The sequence below is a fragment of the Phoxinus phoxinus genome (assembly GCF_949152265.1).
Source record: "Phoxinus phoxinus genome assembly, chromosome: 25".
In the NCBI taxonomy this organism is placed as follows: domain Eukaryota; kingdom Metazoa; phylum Chordata; class Actinopteri; order Cypriniformes; family Leuciscidae; genus Phoxinus; species Phoxinus phoxinus.
The window spans coordinates 17,079,678-17,102,839 of NC_136900.1; the positions used below are offsets into that span (position 1 = coordinate 17,079,678).

The following is a 23,162-nucleotide window of genomic DNA, read 5'->3' on the forward strand; positions in this document are numbered from 1 at the left end:
ATAGGCTATATATTCCTATTATATAGGCCTACACACACACACACACACACACACACACACACAGAGAGAGAGAGAGAGAGAGAGAGAGAGAGAGAGAGATAATATAGCTAAATATATACTACACACACACATTATGTGAACACAATCGCGATTAATCGATTTGACATCAATAACATAAATAGCCTACATATATCATATTCTGTTTTTAATTTAATACAGCTTTCAATATCATGAACAGTGTGCTTATTGATAATTGCCACAAGATGGCAGGATACAACTGAAAACACACACCATGACATGTGTGGAGCAAGTTGTTTACAATCTCCATATTACAAGTGCTTTCGTCAGAGTGATGTGGTCTCACAGAAATTCAGAGAACTGGAGTGACCAGATGCAAAAGTGACAACAGCAGAGCAGCCCAAGAACATCTTGAAGACTCAGTATAGCAATTACACAACAAATAATTGCACTCTGTAATACACAACTAATTTAATACCCCTTTATAAATGATTATTATTTCCCGTAAGTGCCATAAATGAAACTCAGTTAGGCACTAAGTGACGCTAAATAATATGGATATTTTGTAAGACAACCGGGATCTTAAATGTCTGATGTTTAAAATCCAGCTCCATGATTTGCCCACAGCCGACATCCATTAGCTATGTTATTAAAGATTAGTGGCTCCACTGGAGGAAAATTAACCTCACTTTATGTTCAATCAAATCAAATGGGGCCGGCCAAAGTGTCTGTGGAGAAGCATTTAGACACGAGCTCTTAAGGGCCCCAGTAACAGAGCCAAGAGAGACATTAACAAGCTATTTTTCATTATGCATAAAATAGAATCTATAGAGGTGCATGAACAATTGGTCTCCTTAAAAACGTTTTGACTTTGTGAAGACCTTTGAAGTTTGGGGTTAACTAATAGCATCTCTCTTTATTTTTTTATTTAGATTACTCTATCTTCCTGTTTACATTGTCCAGCATCTTTTCATGCACATTACAGGCAGGATACAAAAAAAAGAAGAAGCAAATCACCAATAAGAACATCACCAATTGACCAACACCCACACTTTGCATCGATGTGCATGCATAAATGCATCTTTTCCAGAGCAACACACCCACTACCTTAACCATTTCAAAGCCCAAATTACTGCTTTTGCATAAATGCAGCAGTTGTTTGTCACAACAATCTGGTTTAACTCGCTTTTCATTACTGTTATACAACTACAAAACCATTTATCTTCAGTTGCATAATTTGACAGCATGAAGTTAGGCCTAGATGAGCTTTAACACTTAACATCTTCAGAAGCCTGAATAGCAGAATTCAGAAAAATTATGAAAATGAAGATGAAAATGAAGATTCTGTCATAATTTATTCATCCCCCAGTTATTATAGTTGAACAGAACACAGCCTCATTCACTTTGAACGGAAAGTAGGTAGAATCAGAATAAACGGTGATTAAACGTTGTAATTTTACATTAAGATCTTTGCAGCAAGCACAAAACGTTCCTCTAAAGTTCTTATTTGGTTTCAGCTTTTCTGATTCTAATCTTCCCCGAGCGTTGCTAAGGATTTTTTATGTGACAACCCAAAGGAAACCTTCATAAAACGATCGCTAATGGTTATTTTTAGGTTTTATTTTTATGACCAAAAGTTAACTTTCTGATAACCTAATATGGTCAGCTGGGTCCTTTTGTATTTTAGAAGAGAAAGAACGTTTTACAGGTTTGTAACGACATGAGGGTGAGTAAATATGTTTCTTTTTTTGCTGAACTATCGCTGTAAACAGCAAAATGCCTGAAACCACCAAATGTTTTCTCGTTCTGCAAACCGTGCTGCTTTGTTTACAGTATCAAGTCAATCAACAGCAGAGCACCGTTATTCGAACTAATGACTATCCGAGGGGCGGGGTCATGGGCGGGGCCATTTGTTAAAAACAGAATGTAATTGGCTGAGAGCAGAGATACACGTGGGAGCGCACATATTGTCCCTCTCTCGCTTCTAATCTTGCCCGTAGTCATAACGGCGAACGGATTCACACCGAACGACTCTTGAGACCGACAAGAAGTTGACCGAAGAACTACACCTCGCCACCATGAGAACTTTCCCAAGATTATTTGTTAGTTTCCCACTTTTTGCGGCGTGTTTTCTTGCTGTTTCAGTCTTCACTGCGAGCGGTAAGTGTTTTTGTTTTCGTCTGAGCGCTACAGAGACAGCATGGCAAACTACATTTATAAACAAAGCAAGTTACAGACTACGGTCATTATTTATTTGAGGTCAATTTTTTAATTGTCAAGACACCAAACCAGCTTTTTTTCTGTATATTTTTATTTTAGTATAGCCTATACTGGAGGAATGAATGAATGAATGATGCTTAATGTCCATTCTTCCACTATCGTTTTGTAAATAAGTCTTGGCGGATTCACGTAATGAAAAGTCCCTGTGGACATCTAGTAGATGTCTCTCTTGGACCAAAATGTACATTATTCTTGTTCATACTTGCGTTTAACGCCTTTGGCTCTCTACTTTGTCCTTTTATTGTTATACTAGTGTATACAAAACACCATGTCCTGATTTCAATCCATTACCAGTGACCTACAGGCTTGGACAGGCTTTTACAGCTGCATGGCCAGATGTGGAAGAGCATTGGGCACTTATTTCATTCCTTGACAACTCATGTGTGCTAAGATTTTTGACAGCATGTCTAAATTAATTTCCTCCATATCATCCGCACAAAATATATATATATTTTTTGTACTTCAGTCTTGTTCGGTCTATTTTTAAATAGTTTATGTCTAAACAAATGATTTGCCTTATTAGTAATTTTTATTCTCCATTGATGTTCTTTGTTTTAAGAACACACTTCCCCATCTGCCGTTGAGCCTCAGGCCGTGATATGGCTCCAGCCTGTAGGTGTGGCTCAGGCCAAATCACTGAACCACTTCCCATGAATGTGGACTGGCCACTTTAATACAGTATGTTGTGGAGCCCAATGAGGCCAGGGCACTTCCTGCCACTAATGACCAGTGCAGCAGGACAGGTTTGCGCAAACTCCGGAAAAATCATCCCCTTTCCCGCAGAGTTTCATTAGTGTAAAGTTGACTGCTTCCAGAGAGTTTCCACTGTCAAAGCGTTTTCTGTGGAGTTTTCAAATGGCTTATTTGTCGCCTTATTGATCTTCCTTTTTCATACTTTATGTGATGAAATTGGCATTTTTTGATATTTTGGATGCGGTTAAACAAAAAAAAAAAATTAATCCAGTTCCGCTAATCTTCATGATGTCTTTCCAAAGCCTGTGTGGTTTTTTTATTCCATGGATCTCAGAAGCAGATGTTTAGTAGAAAATTCACACTGCTGTTTACTATTTAAGTGAATGGTGACTAGGACAAAAAACGCCATAAAAGTGGTCCATATGGCTTGTGCACTATATTCAAACTCTTCTTAATCCATATTATAACTTTGCTTGAGGAAAAGATCAAAATTTAACAGTTATACTAATCTTCTCTGGACAGCTCTCAAAATTCATTCACATTTAAATTTGCATATTCAAATGTGGCACACCTGGTTTGATGTCAAAGATGCCAACCATCATTAGTACTAACAGATCTAGTAACAGATGACAATCATGACATCAACATCTGTCTGTTCCTTACATAAAGCTATGGCCATAAAAAGCCCGGAATATAGTCATATGGACTACTTTTATGACACTTTTAGGTGCGTTTTGGTGCTGGTCACTATTCAACACCATGCCTGACGAAAGAATGTTTCTTCTTTCTGAAGAAAGAAATCATACAGTTTTGGAATGCCACGAAAAATGTTAATTTTTCAGTGAACTATCCCTTTAAATGTTGAGAATTGTTTGTCTCACTTATCGGATTGAGAAGGTAAACAGCGTTGGATGGAAGCTGCACTCTCAAGCTGATCTAAGATCAACACTCATCCATTAAAATCTTACCCTCAGTAAAAACGGCTTAAAATCAGCAAATAAGGATTTTATCAATGAAAAAACAAACAAAAACACAACTCTGCAGGCCTCTCAGGTCAGCTGATGGAGAGTACTCTAATTATAGCAGCCTCCTGCTTTTCACTCGCTCTCTTTTGCACCAATGTGTTTGCAAGTCGTTCAAAAGCTGTCGCGTGGCCCGTGCCATCTGGCAGCGGGGTCTTCCCCTCCGGGAATGGGCTCATTTGTCCTGACGACTAGTTCTGATAGCAGTCCAATGAGGGCTGATTCTCCTGTGATTAATTTTCAATAAGCCCTAATCAATGTTTCATTCATAGGCAGCGCAACATGGCATTTCTCATATGATTTCGCTCCATCTTGGTCTCATGCTCCATTTTCCAATCTGCTGCATTGAATTTTTAAAATCACATATTCCAACACTTCTCAAGAAACTTTTCTTACCAGAATTGGAACGAATAAGCTTTGCTGCTTGCATGATAAAGGTCTATTGCGTATCTTTGGCTTGAGTGTAAAACATGTCAAAATATTATGCATTATCGCATTTCCAAGTAGGATTAATATAAGCCTATTTGCGTTGCGTTGCCTTGCTTAGAGAATGGCTGTTTTCTGTGTACGTCAGAGTGTATTTTTAGACTTGGTGGGATATTTTTAAGAACAGATTGCTGTGGTGTTCTGGAGAAATACCCTTAGAATATAGAAATCTTACCTGGAGATGCAAGCTCATTGACAGTTTACTTTAAAACAACAACAAAAGCAGTTTATTGGTCCAAGAACAGGATGTTTCTTGTGTGCACAGCATATCTTTATGGGTCATTTGCTTGGTCATTAAGAGGTGCAAGCTGAATGCCTCAGTGCATTGATCTGTTCTGGGAGTTTTTACATGGGGTTCAGTTCAGTGACGTAGGAACACACTGTTTGGAACACCACGTTCCAGGGCTGTGTTAAAGGCACCTTAAATGATGTGTGAATGAGCACATAGCTGAGGACACATTGAATAGTAACGCGCACCATTAATGTGGAGTTTTCCGGGACACCTTTAGCGTAAAGTGTGAACCCATAAGCCATAAAGTAAGTTCTAAGGCGGTCTTAAAAGGTAAAGTAACACTTTAGGCATCTAAATATATACATGAAGGTTGTAACACTTAGGGTTCTAAATATACATGAAGGTATGAACACAAACCAGCACCTATAGTATAGACACCTATTTTTAACAAATAAAAAGTATCTGTTACTTTACTTGGATGTTGTATGGATATTTAAATTCTTACAGAGGCATTGTTTTTTATTTTTCATTACATGTTGTCCACTTATAATGTTGAAGTTATTACCAGTGAATAAACTGTAGGTGTTTTGCTGCAGCTACTCTTTTAGATGCCCCCTTCAAATTTGATTAACTTTTACTGAGATATGCCGCTAAAACAGTTATTTATAATGTGTAAATAATAAAACGAATCTGCTTTTTTCTAATGTTTGGAAGTTGGAACTATCAAAAGTTGGGATGTAGAATATGTTGGGATGCACAGTATATGGTACCATTTCAGCTATTTGTTTTTGAATATATTTATTTATTTGTTTTATAATTTATCTTTATCTGTCAATATTGGACATTTAATTTTGCATGCTCATTTCCCCCATGCTTATTTTTTTTAGACATTATTACCTTTACCGTCATGTAATGCTCACTTGAAGTTAAACTTCAAAAACACTATGTTGTACTGTTAAAAGGATAGTTCACCCAAAAAAGAAAATTCTGTCATCATTTACTCTCCCTCAAGTTGTTCCAAACCTGTATGAATTTCTTTCTTCTGCTGAACATAAAAGAAAATATTTTGAAGAATGTGGGTAATCAAACCATGGACCCCATTGACTTCAGTATGGAAAAAAGACTATGGAAGTCAATGGGGTCCGTCAACTGTTTGGCTACCGACATTCTTCAAAATATCATCTTCTGTGTTCAGCAGATATATATCTGTGTTCAGAAGGTATATATATATTTATAAATTGTCAGCCATTTATCGTACATGCGATGAATTATTTTTTTCATAGTACAATAAATTGTTCCCCATATACCATTAAGATTTTACAGGAAGTCACTAAAGTACCAGTATCAAGTAATACCAGTAAGATTTTTTAGCACCAAATTAGCTGGTGCGAGACTCATGCATTTGAGTGCACTGCATTGTAAGCTTGCATTTCCCGTTGTTTTATGAATCCTCTAGAATCAAACTGGTGATTCAGCAGAGGTGTGTTATTGCATTTGCGTGCACTCACATGCACGTGTGCAGTGTTTTGGTTGTCCTCCCGTCAGTTGTTTTTGTTTTGCACCTGTTCCTAATACGACAGTCAAGGGTTCTTTTGTTGGCCAAGTGTGCGTGATCCGCTCAGCAGATTGTAGCTGAATGACTCCTCATGCCGATGACTCATTTCCAAAGCCCTTCCCTACTTTTAAACGTTATTAGTTACTGTATAATGGTTGTGCTTGTAAGATTGCAGATCAGGTCATGCTTCTTTTTGAAACGACTGAAGTGACGTCCCAGATACTTGAAATGAGAGAGCGAGTGGTTTTATGGTTTTGAATGGTTCTGTTATTTTCAGTTTTAAACTGTTCATTTTGGTTCTTTTAGTTAGTGTTTTTCTGGCAAACCATAATCATAATAGTCGCACATCAAATGTGTTATAGGACAGTTTTCTTCAAGTTGTTCCAAAATTTAAAGCTGAAGTGTGTTATTTCTGTGTCACTATAGTCTCACCAAACTGAATCGCAAAAATATTGTTTTGTAATCGGCCAGCCATTGGTTCCTTTGGTGCCCCAAAGTCATTCCAAAATTTTAAATGTGGGGTGGAATATTCTTTTAAGCCTGCACACTTTCAGTATCAGGGCAGTCAAAATGATGTTGTTTTTATTATTATTATTTTTTACCATATTGGGACTAGGTCAATAGCAACATGGCATGTTGGTTATTACTCATTTTCTGTGCTGGCTCGGCGCTGCCCTGTTTGTTTTTTCAGGGGCACAGTTGCCTGGCCAAACTCCATTGCTTCTTTTTTTTTTGTCTCGGTTTTCATGCCTCATTTGTTGTGAGAGAGCAGCGAACACTCCCACAGTTGCCTGCCTATACACGTTTAACTCAGGAAAAAGACCATGTGATATACTATAGTGCCTATCTTTCCAAAAGCCTGTGGGAATAATCCGCTCTCACTTCCATTTCAGAGCTTTTGCTGATCAAAAGGCCAGCTCAGCTGATGAGACGCTGATCAGATGTTTCACTTCATCAAACAGCTTTGCGTTCAGCTGATGTGTTCAGTTCTGTCTGTTGGCCTTCCAGAACGTATTAGGCCGACATTGAGTTCCCTGACAGTTAAACCAGGTATAGCTGGTGTGAGAGCTGATACATCATGATGTGTCCTGACATTTACTATTATCCACCCTGTTTAGTTTTCATACATATCATCTAATAATTAAATAATACTCAACCTCATGTTGTTCCAAAGCTGCGTGCTTTTTTCAACTATAGGTGATAAAAAGAGATAGCTAAGGTTAGATCTGGCTCACAAGGTGCGTGGAAGTGTGTGGACAAAAGGGGAATCCAGCAACATTTGTGGTAAGGGAAACTTTTAATAAATTTGGTATTTTTCAGAACTAGGTAGGCGGGATGTTTATGGTGCTCTTTACCATCAGATGAAAGTGATGGCTATAGAGGACTAGTGTCACTTAAACATAAAAATAAAAGACAAGTTTCAAACTTGTTTATGTTTAATTCATGTTTAAAATAATAATTAAATATAACTATAAAATAATTTAATAAATCATTTTGAATATACAGACATATTTAAAACAACTAATTTAATTAATTTGTAATTAATAAATGACAAAAATACAATTATTATTATGAATTAAAATAAAATGATTCTATTATATAAGAGCAACTTTAAAATACACATTTTAAATTTGCCAAATGCATTTTTTTTTTGCCAAGTTTTTATTACTACTACTACTACTACTACTACTACTGATAATTATAATAAAATTTTTTTGGAGCTTGGCAACCCTGGTCAACATTTACTTTTATTGTATGGAAAAGAGCAGCTTGGACATTTTGCTAAAGGTCTTGTGTTCCACAGAAGAAAGAAAATCACATGGGTTTGGAATGACATGAGGGTGAAAAAATCCTGGCACAATTTTCATTTTGGTACTTATCTTGTTAGAAGTAAGAATTTGCCCACAACGTGCCCGTATCAGCACCTCGAAAAGCGGGCAAAGACATTCCATGCAAATGGTCATCAGCAACAGTTTCTGTTCAGAGTTTCCATTTCTCTGGAAACACAAGCAGAACTGTGACTAGCTATGAGTTGTGTTTAAAGTTATTAATCCACAATGAATTACTTTCAGTTCTCATCTTCCCCTGTCAATTTCGTCGTAACCGTTCGGCAAGAACAACTTGTTGACTGAAACCCTTAGGCTATCCATAGACCGTTTCTGTTCCCAAATGAGTTATGTTCTAATCAGCGATGGATGGTTTATTTGAGTTCTAAACAGTTTGTTCCAGGAATATTATATCAAAGATGTTAGGCAATTCCATTTTTTTTTCAGTACTAAAATTGGTTTCTTTGAGAAGAGCAAAGGGAGTTGTGCTTTCAGCCTTCTGGTATAGCGTGAAAAGGAGGATGCATTCCATTCCAAAGATAAACATAGCAATCGTTTGAATAAGGAGGTTTCTGTTTATGCAGGCCAGGGCTTTATCCTTATCCCAGAAGCTCCAACCCTGAGCATGAAGGCCGTTGCCTTTTGTCACAATTAGAGGAGATTGTTGGCCAAATGATGTCTTGGTGCGAAACAGGTTCACACGGTTGAATCCTGCGGTGGAGCTGCTTTAACCGTGTGCTAATTATCATTTTGAGTGCTGTTCACCTCGAATAAACTCTGCTGAGTGTCTCCGTTGTGGTATTTTGGACGGGCGCCAGGGGAGGACACAACGATGCGCAGGAAGTCTCTCACTGAGGTGTCATTTGCAGAGTTGTGGGAAGCCAGCACAGACTGTGGAAAGTTGTAACTTCGCAAATTCAAGGCCTATATCTGTCAGGCTAAAACTAACCTTTAAATATAGTAACAGCTCTAGTACATATTGCATTGTATTTATGTATTTGTATTTATTTATTTGAATTTAGAAGGTTAGGATTTAGGAGTTTCTTTATTCAATAACGCATTTAATTTTTTGTCTTCTTCTAAATTTCCATGTGCATTTTCAACATATATTTCAATACTATTCCCTCTGTGCTTTGTGATCCTACATAACATCCTGACAAACCATTTCTCTATAGACCACAGGACTGCAGTCCTCAAAGAAATTTCTAGTTTTTTGTAATGCTGCGGCCTCGTCAGCAATTTAGGTCTTGTCCATCCCATCCGGCTCTAATAAAAACATGACCAAACTGTGAACCCAGTGGCTTTTTTCCCTTCCCATTTGGAAAGAAACTAATATCTTAACTATCGGTAATAATGCCCCATCAGAAAACCGCTGATGGCAGTGAATTAAACCCAAATGATCCTCATTCACAAAACACATGATTTTTTACAAATGAACATTTTTACAAATGATTGACTAGACGTTCATTGCACTCATGTTTGATGAATGAGGGCCATTAAGTTTTTTTTAGAAGATTTTGGCAATAACGGATGTAAAATCAAATCCGCTGTCTTTGTCTTTTCTCAGCTGACTACTGTGAAGTGAATGTGTGTTTGAACGGAGGAACCTGTGTGACCGGTGCGGGAAAGGATCCCTTTATCTGCATTTGTAATGATGGCTTCACTGGACACACCTGCAACGAGACCGAGATTGGTAACAATCTAATCAGTTATTTATATTTCTGTGGAGGAAAACAGTTTAGTTACGAAGCTATACTGTATGTGCAAAGGTTACTTGTATCCATTTCGGCTGAGGCGGATCTTTTCTCACACGACCTTTGCTCTCAGGGCCCTGCAACCCTAACCCCTGTAAAAACGATGGCGTCTGTGAGATCATCGCCAACTCCCGCCGAGGAGACGTCTTCAGCGAATACGTCTGCAAGTGTCCAAGAGGCTTCGATGGAATCCACTGCCAGAACAGTGAGTCGCTTTTATTCAAACTGTTAGATATTTTTCATTACAAACGTGTAGGTGGTTATCAGGTGTCACCGTTGAGAATTATGACTTGATTGTTGTGAAATAAAATGTACATAAAGGCCAGAGATCACATTTGTATCCAAATGGTAATTAATTGACAAAGTATAGAACACAAAAGGCAAATTGTACCTATAAACTGCCTAAATCATCTGGATTCAGTCAGATTTGCTGAATAGAATTGCCAATAGTGTAGCGATGCAAAAAGCACTGCTTGCACATACGTCACTTTCAATTCAAGCAACTTTCTATTGGTCAACATGGTGAATTTGTGTGTTGTTGTTCGAAATGGATTCCTATTGAAATTACTTCCAGACTGGATTTCACCCATACAATTTTGCTGAGCAAAGAGTAAATGTGACCATACCTTAACAGTGAATAAGTTGCTCAGATATTATTTTGCTTCAGAAAAGCCAATATTGTAAAAGATTTGTAAATAACATGTGTTCAACTTTGAATATGAAGCTAAATAGTCTCAGATCTGAAACCTACGCTTAAACTGTATCTGTGAGCAGTTTGAATGTTGAAGACTAGTTGGCACATTTTATATTCATGCACTTTTTTTTTATTTTTTATTTTTTACTTTGACTGGTCATAGGTCTGATGTGAAGACAATTTTGATACTGTATTGCAGGAAGTTTTTATTAGAAGTTATACTTTTTTTGCACAGCTAGGCGATTGCATCACATGCAGCTGTTCTCTTCACAAATGTGTGACTAATTATTTCACCAAGTACCGTGGTCTACGTCAATCCCAAAAGCTCTCTGGATGTAATGAGGGCAGATGGTCGAATTTCCGCTATGTTAACAGATGCAAGTGTTAAGACAGCAGAGAACCGCTTCAATCTCTGCTGTCGTCTGCCGTTGGCTGATGGGCGAACAGACCTACAGCCCTCAGCACAAAGCAACACAACAAACAGCCAAGTCATGACTGCGTCTCACATTTTAGACAAATAACAGAAGCATGATGCTAAATTGCAATACGATTGTTATTGAATAAACAGGACATGCATTTACAACCAATTTTAATTCCATAGTTGGCCTTATTTCTAAGCGAAACAGGATATTCAGTGAAAGATAAAGGAACTGAAAATTAATTAATAAATGGGGTGGGTTTATAAATAAGGGGGCTTGGTGATATCATGCATAAAGTACATTTAAAGATTATGAAGACAAACATTTGATTCTGGAATAATTTGCACTGAAGAATAGTTCAGAGTAAAATCAGAAACATGTTCAAGCAGTTCGCAATCAAGGAATACTGCACGGTTATTTATTTAAAAGCCATTGCTTATTATCTCATGTTGATGAATTATGACAGCGTTTACTTTTTGGTTTTACTTTGTAATATGCTGCATGTTGCAAGAGTAGCCTACACATTTTAACGCTCTCGTCTTTTTGAATGAGCAGCTGGAAAGCATAGATATTTAAAAATAAAGAGTCTCAGCGTATCTCAGCTTATTCATAATTAAAAGTTCCTCATTACATCTAAAATCATTTTTGATGACAATTGATATTTTGGTTACACAATAATCAATTGAATCTGCCATTTAATTCAATGTAAACTCTTGTAGCATCTCTCTGAGCGTAATAAATAGGAAAGACTAAGAACGTTATTTAACACATTTAATATTTTCTTGTATCAGAACAATAAAAACAAGTTTATTGCCATTCTTTAAGCATATTATTATCAGCAAAATCTAGTATCGTTCAACCTCCTTAATTCAAATGATACGTGCCAATTTCAATACATATGTTGAATAAAACGTCTTGAGTATTGAAAATGTTTTGAAAATGTGATCCAGCCTGTTTAATTAAGTAAAAGTTAATTTTTGAATGGGTTTGTTCTGTATAGATATATGGCATTAATTTGATTTGTGTTAAGAAACTATATTGGGTCAGTTTTGGTCAACTGTTGTTCTCCCATTTTCTCCCAAAACTTTGTTTTGTGGGTAAGGAATTAATCAGTGAGAAGAGAAAAAGATAAGCCAGAAATCCTCACATAATTGAATGTTGCTTTTCCAAGCTATACATTTAGGACAGCATGGATTACGGTAGTTCACCACAGAGACTGTCTCACATTCTCTCTGATAGTCTGATTACGGTGTATATTATGTCTTCGGTGCCAGCTTTCCCGCGCTTGATAGGAGGGTTTTGATGTTTTGACTGGGTTTAGTATAGCATGCGGGCTCATCTTTATGATGCGGCCGGAATGTGGCTAGATTAGAAAGACGATGACATTGAATTTACTGTTTAAAAGCTTCTTAATCCCTCAGGGAGACGTCTAAATCATGCTTGAATGATGGCAAAGATTGTGGAGTACGCAAACTTGTACACTGCATAGTTTAGTTTAGTGCCAAACATAGTGGCAGCGCAAATTAAAATATGACTGTAGCCTAGCACACCCACACTGTCGCACACTGGCCCTGTTGCTGGGGTAAAATGCAAGTGGAGGAGGCAAAGCAAATGAAGTCCGCACACATCCTCGGCTCTCAGCTGGCAGAAATGTTTCACTGACAGCATGAAATTGGTCTGAAAGCCCTGCAAGAGGCCATGAAATCTGTGTCAAAAGCTTTTATGCAGTGGAGCACTGGTCACATTAGCTGTGGTGATTGAAATAGAAACCCGCTGTTGGGTTTAAATGTAGAGCCAGTGCCTCTTTTGTGTGTCTGCAAGTAAGTCGAAGAGTTAACGAGACATCTGAAGCTAGTAGCTAAATTGGTGCTGCTTTTCTGCCATTATGGTGTAATTTCCCTATTTTCCACTGAATAAGAGCTTGATTTCTCAAATGTCCCACCTCTAATTGCTGTATTTTTCTCAATTAGTGTCTCTATTTTCTTTTTTTTTCTCTCACTAGTCTTTTTTCAATGCAGTCAAGGGATTTTAATTTTTAATATATATATATATTTTATATATGTATCTTCATTTGAATTTCGGTTTAAATTTGGTATTTTAATAAAAAAAAATATTATGTACTCTCAGTTTTTTATTTTCTAATTTAGTGAGAAATTAGTTTTTAATAGAAAAAAAAATATATATTTATTTTATTTCAGCTTTTTGAAATTAATGAAAACTATTTTTTATCGTTTTAGTTAACATTAACAACACTGAAAATGGACAAAAAAGCACTAACATTATCTCATCAATGTTTTTGTTGTTTCACTTAACTGTACTTATGCGTCACTGTTCAGATATGCCCACAGGAATAGACAGTATAATGGCAAGCAGGTATACAGAAGAATATGAATAAATACATAAACATAATGGTGCTGCTACCTTTATGAACCGTTGTTCAAAAAACACAAGAAAAAAGTGGAAAATGTCTATACACTCTTTTTGTTCATAGACTCGATATGTACTGTATTGTAGGGAGGCCATTTCAAGACAAGATTACACAATCAGCAAGTCATACATGCATCCCAGCATGCTTCAGTCTTTTCTCTTGGATGCCCCAATTTCACTGTCACATGTGGAAGTAGAGACTTGCCGACCTTGCATTTTATTGATTTGGATGATGTGGCAACTGACATAAGATTGCATTTCACATTATGTAACTAGATATTGATGTTCTCAGAGTAATACAATACACTACTGTGTTAAATGGCTTCTCCGTTAAATGCTTCACAATAGCATTAGAATAGGAATGACGGTAAGCATTTTGCGATTTTACGAGGTTCCAGGCCTGAAGAAGGAACTTGAACTAAAAGGGTCTCAAATCTTAATGCTAGTATTTGGTCCAGTGCTAAATCCCATCTATAGCCTCCTAGGGTCACCAACTTTGGTTGCCTGCCATTTTGATGACATGCTGAATCAATGACATGGCCCTATTTAAGGATTCAAGTATACAACCCTTTAATTTTAATTTAGTCTTAATGCAAATTATTAAAATACCTAAGCCTAATGGTGTACTTAAGGGATAGTTCACTTTAAAATGAAAATTCTGTCATCATTTACTCACCCTCAAGTTGTTTCAACCCTGTATTAATTTATTTCTTCTGCTGAACACAAAGGAACATATTTTGAAGAATGTCAGTAACCAAACAGTTAACTGTTCCCATTGACTTCCATAGTATGAAAAAAAAAATACTATGGAATTCAATGGGACCATTTAACTGTTTGGTTACTGACATTCTTCAAAATATGTTCCTACTACTGCCCCCATTAACTAACTACAATATAAGCTGGTTAGCTAGCTAGCTAATAACAAGCCAGTCAGAGTTAGTAACCCTGTAGTTATCAGTAGGATAAATATTAAAAGCCACTCAAGTTTTTAAAATGAATTAGCAAATTAACTTCATAGCGAGTTCATGATGCAGTTAGTGTTACGTAGTTGACATGAAATGCTTTAGGAAAGATGACTTCTAAAAGCATTGCTAATTAGCTTGTTAGAGGCTAGACAGCTAAACACCTCTCTCGGAAGATCAGAGAGTCTCCCTCATATTGATTGAATTATATACAATATCCCGGAAGTCGAGCGAGCAAGAGAGAAAGCCTCTTTCCACCTGTTATTAAGATGCATTTTTTGGTGAACCGATCACAAGTGGTCAGCCATTGGTCAGATGCATTACCGTTACATTTGGTATTATCATGCGTTTCAAATGCGACTTCTGTGACCACTGGCAGATTTCGTCATTTTCACACAGAAATTAGTTTTTGCAGGGTGTGATGTCTAACATTTGGGTAGTTGACATGAAATACTTTTAAAAAGCTGACGTTTTATGGTAAAAAAAAAAAGAAAAAGGAAAAAGTGTTTTTATGCTTTTTTTTATCACATCACATAATAGTGTTTAAAACTAATGCAAATTTGATCAACTAGGTCATTCAAAGTCAGTGCAACACGAGTCGACTGTGACCGCTCTTTACACCTATAAGGGAAGTGTCGCTCGCTGACCTCTGGAGGTTTGGAAGTGTTTCAGTATGTCTGAGCACTGCGTTGGCACTGGACCGCTGTGACCGGTCGCTCTGTCACGCTCCATCTGCACACGCCAGATAATCCCCCTGAATTCCTTCAGTTTTGCTGGAATGTTCTATTCTTTTTTTTTGATTGGTGCCATTTTACATCTGAAATCCATGACTGTTTTTTTCTCTGTATTTAATGTGTTTTCCCCCCTCCACAACATATACTGAAGACCATTATACACCATTGCACTGAGTCATCATGTTGACCTTTTAATCATTCGGAAGCATGTTGGCGATTTGACGTAGCCCTGTTGCTCATAAGTGGATTAGGAACTTCAATAGGTCTACTGTCAGATGGTATATCCTCTTACTGAACGACTGCAAAGATCCAGTTGTGCTATGATTATGTTGTGTCATATATGTGGGTTTTCTTTATATGCTCTCAATTCAGGTCACTGAACATATTAACTTGAAAACGTGACAATATGACAAGAGTTCTTGCTCTTGATTTAATACCTACCTCTTGGACACCTGCTGTTAACTGAGTGACACAAATACTTCTAACTGGATGAGCAAACGGTTCTTGGAACAGCAGTTTTCAAGACTGTATACATTAAGAAAAATCTATTATTAGTTCTTCACATAGCTGGCAAAACCAAATAGTCCAGCTGAAATTAGGAATGCGATGCACATGTTCTTGTACTGAGTAAGTTGGTATTGTATAGCAAAACAAACTTTACAATAAAATAAGAAATAATATTCTATTTGGAAAAATTAATTCCACAAAAACAATATAAACGCGTACATGCATAACAATATATATATATATATTATAATACATATATTTGTGTATATTATAATACATATATTTGTGTATTGTTTTGAATATTGGTGTATATCTTTTAAAACCTGAACAAATGCATTTTTGTTCCATGTTTTTTTTTGCTTGGAAAAAACTTCCTTTAAAATTAATGGCACTTGGTTTGATTTTATGTAATTCAGTGATGTACATTTTTATGTGTGGCTTACATTTATAGATAATTTTTAGGTACACTGACTGCATTGTCCTTTTTTCAGATGAGATATATTTTTTAGACGTTTTATTGTATTTTAAAAGTTTTAATTAGTGTTTTATTTGGTGACTCGTGTTTGCATAGAGTGAACCTTTAGGTCACAAAAAGAAATGTGTCTTATCAAAAGCAGGGCATCAGAATCCCCCAAAAAAATTTTAAAATGTGGACAATACATTTACAAAATGAGTGACTTTAATGACTTTTCTATGTTCTGAACTTAATAGGCAGATATTTTTGCAGAATACATATGTATATTAGATAACATTTTCTTTTGAAACAATGTTTTTTTTTTAGATAATATATTTATTTACCTCAGACCATGTAGAAGTTGCATGTAGCTAGTGAGCGCCACCTAGAGGTCAAAGCTTTATTTTTTGACAACTTTAGGCTTTTCCAGACCAGTTTTGATTAGCTTTACAGAAACCTTATGATTCCTGCAGATGTGAACGACTGTGCCGGCCAGCCCTGTCAGAACGGAGGCGTCTGTCGAGATCTTGATGGTGATTTCACCTGTAATTGTCCCTCACCCTATGTGGGAAAGCACTGCCAACTGCGTAAGTAGGACACTGCCAGCACACACATGTTTTTCACTTTATTTCCTCCACATATTTGGCTTTTCAATTGGTGACTTCATTCAGCACACAATGTCTGAGTCTCTCCCCTGTGAATGTGGTCATCACACTGTTTATCCATCTGTCTGTCGCCCAGTAAGCCTGTTTGTCTCCCGAGTGCTTGAATGTCTGCTAATATCTGGCTCTGGTTCCCAGGATGCATCTCTCTGCTGGGAATGGAAGGAGGAGGCATCGCAGAGTCTCAGATCTCCGCCTCCTCGGTGTACTACGGCATGCTGGGACTGCAGCGCTGGGGGCCCGAGCTGGCTCGACTGAATAACAAGGGACTTGTTAATGCTTGGACCTCTGCGACACATGACAAGAACCCGTGGATAGAGGTAAACTAGTATGTTCAGTTTGGACCCACAATTTGATCTATTTACCCCAAATTTACCCATTTAATCACTTATTTTAGATCAACCTACAGAGGAAAATGCGTTTCACTGGCATCATTACCCAGGGTGCCAGTCGCATGGGCACATCCGAGTTCATCAAAGCCTTCAAGGTGGCGTCCAGTTTGGATGGGCGAACCTACACCATGTACAGACCTGAGGGCCAAAGCAAAGACATGGTGATCATTCAGTCGTTTTATTTCATTTTACTTTTTGTTCGGTTTGAGCTTTAAAGTGTTTATAGGCGTTCATTCAACTATGGGCACTTTTGGTCAGTTGTAGTTGTTGAAAAATGTGAAATATGTGAAACTAGGCATTTGAAAAGTAATTTAAGTCATTATAAAAGATTTCCAAGATTTTCTTTAATGTAATCTTCATACAACAAAAATCTGTTTATAAAATAATATTCCTGGAACATAACAGTGGCCAAATATATTCACTCAATCAAGTTTTTCATAACCTAACTATATTATAATCTCCGAGTAACTAATAAATGTATACATTTCTGTCCTCCAGATCTTCGTTGGTAATGTTGACAACGATGGGACAAAGACCAATTTGTTTGAGCCTCCAATCATAGCTCAGTACATACGAATCGTTCCTGTTGTGTGTCGTAAAGCTTGTACTCTGAGAGTGGAGCTGGTGGGCTGTGAACTCAACGGTAAAGTCCAAGAAATATTTTTGCATGTTTATACATTCTTATGAATAGATTTATGGGAGCCAAAAGACAAAACAACTCCCATAAAACCACAGCAGTATTACCATATTCTAGTGAATAAAAAGTGAGTAAGCAGCATCACAATTTCCTGCTCCTCTTCGTTTGTGGTGGAGTCGAGGACCGCAGTCTATTTGGCTGAAGGAACAAAGTCACATCTCTCCAAACTGGGACTCTAGCCAGTAAATGTTCTGAGCACTCACTAACTCTCAGATTTTGACTTTTTTAGCACATGTGACACAATTTTGAGCTGCTTATAGTGATGATGAACCACACTGGTTAATTTGTGTGGTATGTGCTTAGTACATTTCGTTCTTGTTCTCTGCCAATGTTTAAGAAAGATGAAGTCTTTTCATAATGTATTTATTTTAATTTATATTATATTATTATATTGTAATTTATATATTGACCATTTATTTTATATTATATTATTATAAAACTATTATTTTCATGTTTTGGCCTATAAATTAATACAATTTACATTAGTAACAACTTTACATTAAATTAACATTATAAATTGGTAAATTATTTTTTATAAAAATATAATAAATAACAAATTTTGCAATAAGAATAAAATAATTTAAAATTTGTATACATTTTAATACATGAATAAATGTAAAAATTATGAAATAAATTATATAATACATTATTAAATGAACTATAATTTTGTAATGGTCGATATTAAAATAATGTATAATATTAAATGTACTTTTATAATAATATACTGAAATGGTGCAGATGTCTGTTTTATTCACAGTGTTGCCCACTTCACTGTTCCATCTGTGTCTCTCAGGCTGTCCATCACAGCTGCATGCATGCTTCACACACCGCCGGCTCTCGCCCGCATGCGCTTCACACACACGCGCACACATCCCATCACACACAGCATGTTGCCACTCACCTGCATGAAACTTGCTCTCAATCCACTCTGAGCTGATGTGGTTTGTGCCGCTTGTGCTGACACGCTTCCCATCCATCTCTCTGCCACTTCTTGTCCCCGCCCCCTCCCTCTTCCTGTTGTCTCACTTCACAGTGTATTTGAACACGACAGGTTGCTCCGAGCCGCTAGGTATCAAGTCACGGCTGATCGATGACAGGCAGCTGACGGCTTCCAGCTCTTTCCGCACCTGGGGGATCGAGTCGTTCACCTGGCACCCACATTACGCTCGTCTGGACAAGCAGGGCAAGACCAACGCCTGGACAGCAGCCACCAATGACCGCTCAGAGTGGCTGCAGGTAAGGCTGTAAAGCGACAGAATAATGGCAAATATTTATATTAACAGCCATGTGTAATATCTAGAGTAATATTTATGCCTTTAGCTACAATGACATTTTTTTTTAAAAGAGGCGATTCAAAAAAGTGTCTTCTGCTCATCAAGTTTCAAGTTTGTTTTAGCACATTTAAAAACCGCAAACATGGCTGACCAAAGTGCTGGAAACAGTTAAAGACTGTGCTGATCTGATGTAAACCAGAAGGATGTTCCACAGCCTAGGGTCGGCAATAGCAAAGGCTCAAGTCTGATCAAGACTGCGTTTATTTGATCAGAAATACAGTTTGAACATTGATACTGTGATATTTTATTATAAATTAAAGTAACCGTTTTCTATTTTAATGTGTTTTAAAATGTAATTTTACATGTAGTTTCAACTTAAATTTTTTTTGTGGAAATTGTTAATCGTGATACATTGAAATAGGAATAGGAATTTCAAAACCATTTATTTGAAATAGAAAACATTAATTAACAATGTCTTTACTGTCACCTTCGATCAATTTAACGGGTCCTTGATAAATAAATATATTAATTCCTTTTTTTTATTTGATTCTTACTGGCACTAAATGGTATACATACGGTACATACACATATACGGTGTATATATCACTCCGATGTTTTATTAAGTGGGAGTTTTACCTGGATACTGTCCATGTTGAGTTTGAGTGTCTTCCCTTCTATGAATGTCTGGCACCATTTAAATGTTTGCATAGGAAAATAATTCATTCTTAATCGTTGCTTTGGGATCTTAGCACATTCACACATCGGATAACCTTTCTTAGGCTGAACGCAATTGGATCGCACCAATTTTGAATTTTGAATTTGAAAGTACTGTCCTGGGAGGCCATCATTTACACACATCAATCCTCTTACACTTACACAATTACCAGGAGGCCAATAATGAATCTCTCATAGCATGGATGATTATAACTAAATGGCGGTGTTTGATGTAAGACCACATGCTGAGGTTTTCTTATCTGTCTGTTTTAAGGTGGATCTGCTCAGACCAAAGCACATCACAGGGATCATCACGCAAGGGGCCAAAGACTTTGGCAATGTGCAGTTTGTGTCCGCCTATAAAGTAGCTCACAGTGATGACGGCAAGTACTGGACCGTACTCAAAGACGACAAGACAAAAACAGAACAGGTCAGTTTCTAAAAAAGATTTAATGCCTCGATTTAAGTCAACATGAAATCAAAATTGACACTTTTGAGGATTTATGAATGACAGTGAAGCGACGCAACTGACACTGGTAGGTTACATGATTGTGACAACATGGGAGGTGTAGTACATACATTCACACTACACACAATCATACAATAGAACATACTTTTTAGCACTCACAAAGTAAGTACTTGTTCAAAATAAGTACCTACTCAAGAGAGTATGCGATTTCGGACATGTTACCTAGCTTATTCTGGATAAAGCCCCTTTCCACACATTAAAAGTTTCACTCAGAACACAAATGGGTGGCAAATGTTGTTTCATGTTGATTTAAAATAATTTTTGTTTTCATGTATTTAGTGGCTGTGATAGGCTGTGAAACTATTCAAAATTGTTTCCGTTAAATGAAATAAAGCTGAAGATATACACTATGAAAAACAGTATTAAAAATGAAACAAAAATGATAAATGTTGCCTTGGCAACTAAACTAAATGAATTAAAGTAAGTTCAATTTGAAGTAAAACTGAAATCAAAATAAATTAAAGCTAAATATAATTTTTTTTTATGATTTAAAATGACAAAAGGGCATAACAAAATTACTAAACTTAAAATTTAAAATGAAAACTTTCATATAATGAAAATTAATGGTGACCAATATGTTGTTTGAACCCCAATGACTTCAATAGTTGAAACATTCTTCAAAATATCATCTTTTGCGTTCCACAGAAGAAAGGGTCCTACAGGTTTGGAACAACATGATATAGAATTTGTCTTTTGAACAGATTCCAAACTTCCCCCACATCTTTTCAACTGTCATCTTGAGTATATTTTGCTCTTTTTTCCCTATCCATCTGTCATGTCCTTGTCTCACCCCATCTTTATTTTCTTCTGCTACACCTGCAGATTTTCCCTGGCAACAGTGACAACAACGTGCACAAAAAGAACGTGTTCGAGCCCCCCTTCTTTGCGCGATTCGTCCGCGTCCTGCCGTGGGCGTGGCATGACCGCATCACCCTGCGAATGGAGCTGCTGGGCTGCGATGAGTAGAACTCCTCCTCCTTCTCTCTCTCTCTCTCTCTCTCTCTCTCTCTCTCTCTCTCTCTCCCTCTCCTTCTCCTCTTTTATACTTCCCTCCATTCCTTCTTCCTTCAACCACACCTGCACTGCCTCACTCTTAGCAACAGAGGGCACCATCACCACACGACTCTGCACTGCGAGGAGACTGATGTCACGGCGGCCGGCAGAAAACCAAGCTCAAACCCACAGTGTGAAGCGTTTAGCATTAAATGTTTTTTACTAACACGAGTCTGACTGCAGTAGCCCTTTGAAGATGAAGTCAATGCTAATTTATATTAATGTTTATTTGCCCTAGATTAGGAAATTAGACATTAGAAAATGGCTTACTAACCGAAGTAAAGAATGACAACCAATTGGAAAGAAGTAATACTGTACATACCAAATGAGTCCTAATTTATTTATTTTCACATGAATCGGTGTGTTAGTTTGGTTGTGAATGCAGTCAAGCTGTTTATCCTTTGAAGTAGTTTAAATTTAGCAAGTGATGAATCACAAAATATTGTTGTGCTCTGCGCTAATTTGTGTAATGATAGTTGCCATTTGATCATGTTTCTTCTTTAAAACCAACATTTGATTTAAATCAATTAAGACTAATGCATTTGTTTAAACCTCATCACACCTAAATATGAAATGTGACAGTCAATGATCTATTATTATTTGATCAGTTTTGTTGTAAATGTGATGCCTTGGCCAGAGCTGCCACGGATCTCAGGTGCAGTTGAATCAATTGCAGTGTGCTACTGAATTTTAATTTTTTAATTTTATTCCAACATAAATCTGAAATAAACTTTTTTTTTTTGTACAAAAAAAAAGTACTCTTAAAAACCAAAGTGGTCTCATTTTTGCAAATGTGTAATCTTTTTTTTTTTTTTACAGTATGAGCTTTGACGTAAACCGTCACTAGCTTGTTCGCATAATAATATGCGGGGACGGGTGCGAATCGAATTTAGAATAATTTCTACGGTGGCACTGAATCTCTGATATGACCGTCCAATCTACATAATGTTTTCAAAATGATTCATTGTGACCCTCCCCCTCCCCCCGAACCCTGCCACTCGAATAAATTTACAATTTTGGGCTTGTGCAATATGATATAAGTATTAATATGAATTAATATTAATGGAGCTTAAAATATGGGCAGTATTTCTCTGAGATATTTTCTGAGAACAATTGAAGTGGTATTCAAGGTAACAAACACTGAAGTATATTCTAATAATCCAGCATGATTTCTGCATCTAGGCTGCATGCTTTTTCTTTCTTATGGACTCTGTACCAATGTTAGCATTTGATTTTTCTCAGAAAGTTGACACATTGATTCAGTGTGCTCTTTCAATGATACTTAAAAAAAAAAAAAAAAAATGTTTTAATGCCTCATACTGTAGCACTTCTTGTGTTCAGATTGTTTAGACTAGATGCATTTCCTTATATCTTGAAATATTTTCTTCATGTTTTCAACTGTAGAAAGAAATAAAGAATATAAATATATACTTATGGCTTTTGGAACATGTTGTGTCTTCTTATGAATTCTCCGTAGCATGCTGTTATCAGTAAGAAAAGTAAAATCTTTTTTTTAAGCTAATTGATTGGAAATCCCCAACACTCAAGTCTTACAATATAATTGTTTTATTATTATATAAGATCACTAATAATATGATATATATGACAAATAATGAATACAACTATTTTAACTATGAATGTCATATTTTATTTAATCGTTTAAGAAAATGATTTGAGGATTTTATTACATTATTATGTGTTTTGAGGATTGACTGGGGACATACTAATAGCTGCTATAGAGGCTTAAAGCAGGAAGGCAGGAGAGAATCAAGTGATAG

At 36.7% G+C, this 23,162-nt stretch overlaps 1 protein-coding gene across 2 annotated transcripts; it reads left to right on the forward strand.

The window, feature by feature from the left end:
- The first annotated feature begins 1,960 nt into the window (after window positions 1-1,960).
- mfge8b (milk fat globule EGF and factor V/VIII domain containing b) lies at window positions 1,961-22,812 on the forward strand. Of its 2 annotated transcripts, none has more exons than XM_079603918.1 (10): window positions 1,961-2,178; window positions 9,680-9,805; window positions 9,940-10,071; window positions 16,537-16,650; window positions 16,864-17,045; window positions 17,123-17,278; window positions 17,616-17,760; window positions 18,848-19,050; window positions 20,077-20,232; window positions 21,154-22,812. In XM_079603918.1, the coding sequence occupies exons 1-10, from the start codon at window positions 2,097-2,099 to the stop codon at window positions 21,295-21,297; spliced, it is 1,440 nt and encodes a 479-aa protein (XP_079460044.1). In that variant the 5' UTR covers window positions 1,961-2,096; the 3' UTR covers window positions 21,298-22,812. The 2 variants fall into 2 exon arrangements, with proteins under 2 accessions (XP_079460044.1, XP_079460045.1); XM_079603919.1 differs by having other exon boundaries at window positions 18,866-19,050.
- Window positions 22,813-23,162: the final 350 nt, after the last annotated feature.

Bases quoted from the DNA above. Each gene is read 5' to 3' on its own strand.
- mfge8b (XM_079603918.1), top strand. From the start codon at position 2,097: ATGAGAACTTTCCCAAGATTATTTGTTAGTTTCCCACTTTTTGCGGCG. The intron at 9,806-9,939 runs GTAACAATCTAA...CTTTGCTCTCAG, and splicing joins CTGCAACGAGACCGAGATTG to GGCCCTGCAACCCTAACCCC. The intron at 17,279-17,615 runs GTGATCATTCAG...TCTGTCCTCCAG, and splicing joins AGGGCCAAAGCAAAGACATG to ATCTTCGTTGGTAATGTTGA.